The sequence below is a fragment of the Antechinus flavipes genome, chromosome 3, assembly GCF_016432865.1.
Source record: "Antechinus flavipes isolate AdamAnt ecotype Samford, QLD, Australia chromosome 3, AdamAnt_v2, whole genome shotgun sequence".
In the NCBI taxonomy this organism is placed as follows: Eukaryota; Metazoa; Chordata; class Mammalia; order Dasyuromorphia; family Dasyuridae; genus Antechinus; species Antechinus flavipes.
Window position 1 is genome coordinate 575,784,368 of NC_067400.1, and position 9,956 is coordinate 575,794,323.

General features: G+C 42.9%; 1 protein-coding gene across 1 annotated transcript; it reads right to left on the minus strand.

Moving 5' to 3' along the window:
* Window positions 1–299: 299 nt before the first annotated feature.
* ATP5IF1 (ATP synthase inhibitory factor subunit 1) lies at window positions 300–3,677 on the minus strand. Its single transcript, XM_051988047.1, has 3 exons — window positions 3,515–3,677; window positions 3,321–3,427; window positions 300–582 (listed from the first exon to the last, which is right to left on the minus strand). The coding sequence occupies exons 1-3, from the start codon at window positions 3,611–3,613 to the stop codon at window positions 444–446; spliced, it is 345 nt and encodes a 114-aa protein (XP_051844007.1). The 5' UTR covers window positions 3,614–3,677; the 3' UTR covers window positions 300–443.
* Window positions 3,678–9,956: the final 6,279 nt, after the last annotated feature.

Here is a 9,956-nt window from a genome sequence, read left to right on the forward strand (position 1 = left end):
CAAGAAAGTTGGAGCTAATCTGTTGGAATCAAAGCTTGGGGGTAGAGACTTTTAAAACTTTTTATCATCAACACTTAGCACTGTACCAGATACACAGTAGGTGTTCAGTATTATTGCTCATTGCCCGAGTTAGCATACTTACCTTAATAGTCAATTCAAAAAGGAACGGTGGATTAAAGAATTTAGATAAGCAGGATTATTAGCACCACAGATAATTAATTCTCATCAAACCACCTAAAAGTATTTACTACCAGAGTAGCTGATCTTTCTTTGTGGTATAAGAAGGCACCTAGAAGAAATCAGTAATCATAGTTTATTACCATTTAATTGCAGTACACAGCAAAAGTATATCAAGCTAGGGAGTGTCACATCGGGCACACAAGTAGTGGACAATGATTCCATATATAGACCAAGGCTGACCACTGAACAAGAAGAAAATCAGCTTAATCATCTTTCAGCTTTTTCATCTGGTTCTTATGACGCTCAATTTCTTTCTGCAGGCGTTGTATCTCCTTCTCGTGGTGCATAATTTCCTCCTGATGATGTTTCCTCAGGGAAGCCAGTTGTTCTTTGCTCTTCTCTCTACAAGGACACACCACCTCCATGTTTGACCCAGTCTCCACCCCCATTGCCTCATCCCATAAGAGATAGCCTCAAGCACTTACACAGCAGAAGCAGGTCTGTCCCTTTTCTTGGATCTTCCTGTAGACTATTCTATTTGAAAAATCTCTCCAAACTCTAAAATACTATGGTTCTCGGATGCGGTGTTAAACACACACACAACGATTGCTATAGTTTTGGCTTGCTTTACCTTGTGATTTGAAGGACTCAAGAAATCTCAAGCATTTTCCTTATCCTGGTGTTCCCTTAAGGATCATTGATGGCATTGAAGTAATTCCTCCACCGATATAAGTTACAGTCTCTCCATGTCTTAAGAGATGGTCTTCATGAAAAGACCTCCAAAATCTTACAAAGTTTATCACTTGATGGCCAATTTTCAGTGAATGAACTAAGTTACTGGTCTTTAGGCAGTACAACCTTTAAATACTTCCCTATTTGGTTTGATCTATCCAAATGTAAGCACTGCTGAAATAGCATTCAAGAACTCATCTTATCACGACACAGAAGAGAATTATATTAACACATGGGGCATTTTTTAAAATTCTACCATAAAGGTTTCATTCTTTACACAGCCTTTATTAAGAGAGTAATAGGCCCAAGAGTGACATATCATTAAATCTTAGTGTAAGTAAATTTTGATGTAAAGAGTCTTTTAGAGGGGTAAAAGAGGAGGGATCACTGTAGTGAATAAAATAGCAACCAAAAAACACTTTAAAGTGAGATTATGAGGACTAGATCCAAAGAAGAGCAAACAAAAAATGATACAATCAGAGCTTGTGCTGTTAGAATCACTGAAGCACCCTGATAATCAGTTATCAGAGGACTTTAGTGGGAGTTATACACACATAAAAGATATATAACTTTCACAGGCCTATGGGAAAGGGATTCTCATTAATTGCCATTTTTTTTGATTTTTGATCAGTTGGTTTTTTGGTTAAAATCTGACTTTTTGTGAGTCCTGGATCCTGGAGTGGTTTGCCATTTCTTTCTTCAGTTTATTTTACAGATGAGGAAATTGAGTCAAACAGGATTGTGACCAGTCACCCTGTTAGTAAATGTCTGAGAATGAATTTGGGTTGAGAAAAATGAGCCTTCTGATTCCAAGCACAACATTCTATCTACTGTGCCACTTAGCTGCCTCACCTACGCCTCAGGATATGGAAATGTAAACCCTATTTGGACAGAAAACATTTGTGCACCTCAGTTTTGGGTGGGTTTTTTTTAGGGAGGTAAAATGGCGGTTCAGAAACTGGGGTCACTATTCTAGGAACTTCAAGTTAGGAGATTCTCTCTACCAATGTATAGTGGTAACTGTCCTGAAATTTATAGTGTTAGATCAGGGATTCTTGACCTTTTTTTGTCACGAATCCCTTTAGCAATTTGATAAAGTCTTTGGATACCTTCTCAAAATATTTTTAAATGTATGAGTTTAAAAATAGAAACCGATTTAGTCATTAAGATATTTTAAAAACACACCCATGAACCATAGATTGAAGAATCACTTCACATAGAATTGATAGGGTCACACACAGGTAGTTTATATCAGAGGCAGGACATGAAGCCCTCACTCTGAGGGTAGCTCCTTATCCATTATGTCACAAAGCTCCAGGTAAACTTTTAAAACTGTACCACTGTCTACTAGAGGCTTTAAGCTTTAATAAATTAACCCAAGAAATTTAGTTTATCACAAAATAAATACCTGCATGCTATGCAGAACAGATTCTTATGGCTATAATTAAAGAACATAGGTCTAACTCAACAGTGAGAAGGTATGATGGGACACAGCTAAAAGTAAAGATTCACTTTCCTTCTTTTGGGAAGAAAAGCTATGCACGTAAGCATGCCCGTAAGCTAGTTTAGCTTTAACCCTTAACCTACGTGGGCCTTGTTAGCAAAATAGAACGATTGGTCCAGCCCCCTCTCCATTTCTGAGTAGGCCTGCTGGAGAAGCCCTGTTTTTGTGCCTGAAGTGTTATCTTTACATAACTTATTGGGCAGTAGCTGACAGGGTGTGTAAGAAGCTAGCCAAAAGGGCCGTGGCAGAGGAGAACCACAACATCTAAAGACTAAAATCATTTGTTCAACCCTCTTAAGAAGTCTAGGGGTAATTTATTCAAGGTCACACACAGAGGAAGCAGCAGGACCAGGATTCAAAAGCTACTCTTTGGGTTCTACCTCCACTGTCCTTTCATGCTCATCAAACTGCCCCCCAAATTGAATCCATGGGCTTCCCAAGTTGGAGGACTTCATGGAGACCTGTAAAAGGGGCTTGCCACGAAAACCGGGAGGCCCCGCCCTCCAAGGAGGTTCAGCCTCTGCACGGGCGGGGCCGAGGAAGTGGAGGCCAAAGTCAGACTGCTAGAAAAGCTGAAGGGAAAGGATCGGGGGCTCATCCCCACAGGTTCTCCCACCCCCATTCAATGTTACCCCTGCAAGGCCATTACTTTGTATTCACTAGTCTGAGAACTGTTATCAATTCCACCCAGGGCAGCTTTGGGCTTCAGATCAGTCTCTTCTTTCAGGTCTGGGTCACACGAAAAACTCCCCCCGCCACCCCACCCCCTCCAGTGGCAAATTCAAAAGATGGGATAGAAGAGGCTCCTCTGGGCTACTGGCTGGGCTTGGTGATCTAGGGGGATTTGGGGGTGGCAGGTCGCCCCCGGTGGGAGGGGGAGAGGGGGTATGGGGTCTGCCCTCACCGGAAGTACCGGTCCTCCTCGGCCTTCTCCCTCTGGCCGAATGCCCCGCCAGCCTCCCGGATGGCACCGGCACTTCGGCCTACATCGTCACCAGGTTTGTTGCTGAACTGCGGAGACAAGAGGCGGAGAGAGGGGAGTGAGCTAGGCCGGCTCCAGCCGGGTCAAGCCGGACAGCTGGGGAAGGCTCGCAATACCTGGCGGGAGTACTCCAAGTTGTAGCCTCGGGCCTGCATGGTTCTCGCGCCCCACAGGCCGAGCCCGAGTCGCGTCGCTGCCACAGCCGTACACGCCATGCTCGCTGTTACAGGTAATACACCCACCGCCTCTGTACATACGCGAGACCTTCAACGAGGTCGGGCCTACGCGTTCACATCATTCTCCGGCGCGGCCGGCGTAGCCAATACCTTGCAAAGGGGTCGGAGTGCGCAGAAGAACAGCGAATCGGGATCGGGAAAGGGCGGGATCCAGGTAGGCAACAACGACTCCTAAGTGAGAGGTGGAGCCAACTTGCAGCCAATCACGAACAAGGGCCCTGCGGACAGAGCTCGGCTGGGGGGAGTTGTTGAAAAGGGGAGAGGCGGAGACCGATCGGGAGGGGAAGAACTGGGCGAGGCAGGTTGAGGCTGGGCGTTTGCACCCATCAGAACCCCGGGAGTCTTGGAGGGTGGAACCTCTGGTACTAGTTGAAAGCTGGGCATCTTTTTTTCTATTTCTTTCTTTCTTTCTTTTTTTTTTTTGTCTGAGCAATTGGGGGTTAAGTGACCTATCCAAGGTCACACAGCTAGGAAGTCTCAGATCACATTTGAACTCAAGTCCTCCTGACTTCAGAGCTGATGCTCTATCCACCGCGCCACCTAGCGGCCCCACTGGGCATCTTTATAATTTAAAAATATATATTAATAACTTTTGTGTTTATATTCTCCTTATTTCCAAACATTCCTTCCCTCTCCCCTTCCCCAGAGAGTCATCCGTGTGGAGAATAAAAGTCATCTCCCTTCCTTTCTCTAACGCATAGACCGCCAGTCCTGGAATCAGGAGTTCAAATCCAACCTCAGACACGCACTAGCTGTGTGACTGTGGACAAGTCATTTACCCCTGTTTGCTTTAATTCTCTGGGGAAGAAAATGGCAAACCATTCTAGCATCTTTGCCAAGAAAACCCATGGACAGCATTGACTTGGTAGGGTTCAGGCAGTCCCAAAGACTTGGAAATGCTGAACAAGGGGCCAGCTAGGTGGTGCAGTGGATACAGTACCAGCCCTGAAGTCAGGAGGACCTGGGTTCAAATCTTCCCGGATGTGTGACCCTGGGCAAGTCACTTAACCCTAAATGCCTCAGCAACAAATAAATAAATAAATACTGAACAACCCTCCCCCTTCTCTTTCTCTTTTATCCCTTCCTTTCCTTTCCTCTCTCTTTCCCTTCTTCCCTCTTCCTCCTCCCTCTCCCCAAATATACATAATATGGACCTCCAAATCAAAGACTTGGAAAACTCCAAATTGCTTTCCAGAATAGTTATTCCAATTCAGATACTGGTAACAGAATCATACCCATCTTTCTTCAAACTTTCCAATAGAGTTTCTCCATCTTTGGATAGTTGTTGTTCAGTTGTTTTTTGTTGTGCCACAGTTTCCCTAAATTGGTCTGCTTTGGTTTCCCTAAATTGTTCTGCCTCAGTTTCTTTAAATTGTTCTGCTTCTGTTTCCCTGAATTATCCTGCCTCAGTTTCCCCAATTGTTCTGCCTCGGTTCCTTGAATTGTTCTGCCTCAATACCCCTGGTTGCAACCCCACTTTTCTGCCCGTTAGAACAGAGATAATTTAGGCTGTGGAGATCTGGCGTTCCAAAAGATAAAACTCCAGATGTCCTATCTCAGATACCTAATTCGTATCTCTAAGTCCCAGACTTCCTGGCTCTAGTTGGACACCTCCTAAGTCCTCCCAATTTGTTAGAATTTATGGTCCTACCCTGAACCTGTCAGAACCGAGACACTGTTGATAGGAGGGCCTGATGTTCTATGATCTAAGGATCATGAAGAGTCAGACAGAACAAATGAAGAATGATTTTCTCTGTTCACCCTGCATTAGTTCATACAAGTTTCCCCAGGGTTTTTGAAACCACGTTCTTCATCATTTCTTACAGTACACTAGTAATCCATCACTAGTATACCACAACTTGTTCAGCCATTCCTCAATTAATAGGCACCCCCGTGTTTCCAATTCTTTGCAACCATTTGTTGCAGGTATGGATTATTTGCCTGTTGATCTCTGAGGTATGGAATTACTAGCAACATTGATGGGTCAAAGGCTTAATAGCTTTTTGGACATGGTACTGATGGGATGAATGTTCCTGTTAGCAATCTAATATCTATCTGAGTGGATCCCAATGAGGAGCAAGCTGACCCTGTAAACATTTCATACAGACAGAGCTATCCTGTCCTGATGTCCACAATTATCTTAGTACAATCTAGAGGCTATCTTGTATTAACAGGATGACCATGACCACCAATTGATTTACTGACATACACAATTAGCTGTTAGCATCCCCAGTTTTGGGTCCTTTCCCATAAAATATCCCTCACTGTCTTATTAATTTTGAGTTTATTAGAAACTTTGTCCTCTTTAAGGAGCCATAATAAAGCTTTGCCCCTTAACTTAGAAATGGTTTGGACCTGTGAATTCATTCCAGATGACTCCGCACCTGCATAACTTTGATGTAAACTGAGATCTTTTTGGGGAAAATGATGTAACTTCTAAGGGGGGGGGCTGGATGTAAACTGTGTGCCCTTTGGGGAGACTCTCAAACCCTGGGAAAAGCATACCTTTCCCAGACTAGTCCTTCCCAAGTTAAGTGGAGATCTTGGTATCACCCTCCATTGAAACTGAGATCTTTGTGGGTTGGGCAGATCCCCTTCAGGGAATTCCCAGACCCTGTGAAAAGCCTTCAAGCTCCCAGTTAAGTGATTTCATTCAATTGGAGGTCTGTCTGATGGTCTTCTATTGATTAGCCCAGACAGCTCCCAGCCCCAGGTCAACATTTATTCTCCCATATAACCCGGGGTCTGTTAACACACCTTTGCCAAACTCCTACTGAGGAGTTTTGCCTGCTAAGAAAGCTTCCTTCTTGGTGAACAATAAAAGTCCTCTTTTACCATACAGATTTTGGGTTTGGGAGTTATTTTGCATTGGATCTGCATGGACCAGAGGGGATTCCCCACCCCAATTTTCACACCTCTTCACTACCACTAGCCTCATCATTTACACCTCATCAACTTCTTGTACCTTATCAGTACTAAATTGTTTTCTAGAATGGCTAGACCAGTTTCATAGATTCACTAACAGCAAATTAATGTTCCTATTTACCCACAACTCCTTCAGCATTTATTTTCAGTTTTGTTAACTTTGCCAACTTGAAAGGTGTGATGTAGTATTTGAACTGATACTTCAGGGAGTCCAGGAGGTGAAGGTGAGAAGGTAGAACATTCTAGACATGGGGGACTGCCAGTGAAAATGTCCAAAGTAGGGAGATAGAATGTCTTATTTGAGGAAATCCAAATATGCCAGTGTCACCGAGTTGAAGAGTTATGTGGGAAGAGGAGGGTGTGAGGTACAAGAAGTTTAGAAAATTATCAGGGAGCAGGGGGAAGGAGAAATCAATCAAAGGATCTCTATTCTTACAAGTGCAGGAGCAGAATACATTTTATCTTTTTATTCTCAATGCCTCCTATGGGACCATCTTGTGCACTTTAGTGATTATTTTTTGGTTCTAAAACTGTAACTTTATTCATGCAGCAAACTTTTTGTGAAGAAGCTACATCACACAAATTTGTAGCTCTTCTCCTTTTTCAGTCTTCTAGAGTTGCAGGTGGATGTGGAGATAGTGGCACTGACAGAGCAAGTGATTTGTTTAGAATTGATGCGGGAAAGATTCCTATCTTTCTGATTCCCAACCCCCCCAGTTAATGTAATTACCCTTTAACTCACAAATCCTGGTCCCTTTGTATTGCAATAGAAGATCCGGACCTGTCCCAGCGCCCACCTGGATTTGAGCCAATTTTGGGGCTACATCCAAAGGCCCCTCCAGCTAAATCTTCCATTATAAAAGGGCCACACTGGGACCCCCTCTTTGCAGAGGTCCCAAACATGCTAGCCATGTCAGGACTCTCTGTCCACTGGACCCTCTGTCCAGTGTCGTCCTTATCTCTGCCTTCGCCTATTTCCTTAACTGCTTTAACCTTGCTACCAAACCCAATAATAAACCTCTTGTATCAATCTAGCTTTCGGGCCGATAAATACCTTTATTGGGGAGTCAGTGCCGCTCCTAGACCTCATTTACACCGTATCTTTGCGCCCGAGTCCAAGGGGGTTGCAGGGGAGCTCTGCTTGACTCCCTGTATCCCAAACCTGCCACTAGACCTCAATTAAACCCTAATTTCATTTGGGCACCCCAAATCTAGACCTCATCAGAGTCAAGCCAAGTGCCAGAGATGGGGCTCACTCAGGCCAGATCTTCTGGTCTCACACACAGTTTTTCAACTACTATGTTAGGTTTGGTTAAGTGCAAACTTCAGTTTCAATAACAATAATTATCAAACCAAATTCTTACTGTATATAGAGCCCTGAACCTGGGGAAGTAGAGATGCAAAGTTTAAATAAATAAAAGTCCCTCATGAAATTTACAGTATAATGGTCAACAAGACATTATTATTTATCAAGCTCCTACTGTGTCCCATGCATTTTATCCCCACTAAGTGCTGAGAATAAAGGTAAAAGACAATTTCTGCTCTCTAGAAGTACCCAATTTAATGAAGTAGAAAGCATGCATAGGTACATTTATAAACCAAGTATAGACAGAATAGATTGGAGGTATTCTCAGAGGGAAAGCATTAGCTTTAAGGGGAGATTTGCAAAATGTGAGATTTGAAGCTGGAATTTGAAGACAACCAGGAGACAGATATGAGGGAGAACATTGAAAGCATGAGGATAGCAGGAAAATCCCTGGGGAAGAAGGATGGAGTAATTTGACCAGCACAGAGGCTTGTATCATCCCAGAGTATTTGGAAGGGAAGAAGGTGTAAGAAGCCTGGAAAAGCAGGAAGGGAACAGGTTACAAAGGACTTTAAAAGCCAAACAGAGGATTTTATATTTGATCCTGGACATACTAGGGAACTATTGGACTTAACTGAATGTGTGGAAATGGATTGGGGATGAAATGGTCAGATCTGTCACTGATCACTGATAGATAAATAGAAGATGGAATGTAGTGGGGAGATACCTGAGGCAGGAAGACCAAATAAATAAGTATAGTAAGATATGAAATAAGAGATAGTAAGATGAATGATATTACATGAGAGTAATATTTCTTATGACTAAATAAAATAATACTTTCTCACAGTAGTATTTTTCATTTAAATTTAATATTTTTTATTTTTCCCTCAATTTTAGGTAACATTTTTTTTCTTCAAATTTTGAGCTCCAAATTCTTGATGTCTCATTGAGGCATTCACTTCCATTTTTCAGTTAATTATTTTTTTCAGTTGGCTTTTTTACCTCCTTTTGCATTTGACCAATTGAACTGGAGCCGTTTTGCTCACTGGATTTTTTTTCCATTTCACCAATTTTATTTTTTGAGGAGCTGTTCTCCTTTTTCATTTCAGCAATTTTATTTTTTAAGGCGTTGTTCTCTTTTTTCATTTCATCAATTCTATTTTTTAAGGCGTTGTTCTCTTTTTTCATTTCACCAATTTTATTTTTTAAGTTGTTGTTCTCTTTTTCCATTTCATCAATTTTATTCTTCAAGGAGTTGTTTTCTTTTTCCATTTCTTCAATTTTATTTTTAAAGAAGTAGTTTTCTTCAATATATTTTTTCTCCATTTCACCAAATGTATTTCTTAAGATGTTGCTTTCTTCAGACAATTTTTGTGTTTTCTTTTTCAAAGCCCTCATTTCCTTTCCCCATTTTTTTTCTAACTCTCTTTTAAGGTCCTTTTTGAATTCTTCCAAGAAAGCTTTTTGAGATGGAGACCAACTCATGTTACCCTTTGAGGCTTCATCTGGAGGCGTTTTGCCTTTAGAGTCCTCCGGGGTTGAGGTGGGCTGTTTCCCGTCTCCATTAGAGCTCTCTGGAGCTGGAGCACTTAGAGCTTTTTTGCTCATTTTGAGGTCTGCTCCTAAGGCACAGAGAGATTATGCCGAGCTTCCTCCCTGGGGCTGGTGCTGCAGGCTTTTTCCCCAAACTGAGTGGGCGTGGCCAAGTCCTGCCTGATATGCTGGGGTTCAGGGGCTCCCTATTTGCTTTCTGCAGCAGTTGAGCAGGTCTCACAGCTAGTCTGCGAATTCACTTGCTTTTGAAGGAAGGCAGAATAGCTAATGCTGCTGTATTTTGGCTAGGAGCCTCCCGCTAGATTCCCCGCAGGCTAGGCCGACTGCCCTGGGCCTCTCTGCGTCACAGCTGGACTGGCCTGCGCCCCCTCCCCCTTGCCCGATAGAGACAGACCTTTCCCGAAGTCCTTCCAAGATATCTTCTGCTGGAAATTTGTTACTCTCCGAATCTTTGTGGGTTCTGTCACTCCAAAATCCGTTCAGACTTGATGTAGTGCTGATTTTGTGGGCAGCTAGGAAGAGCTCAGCAAAGTCCCA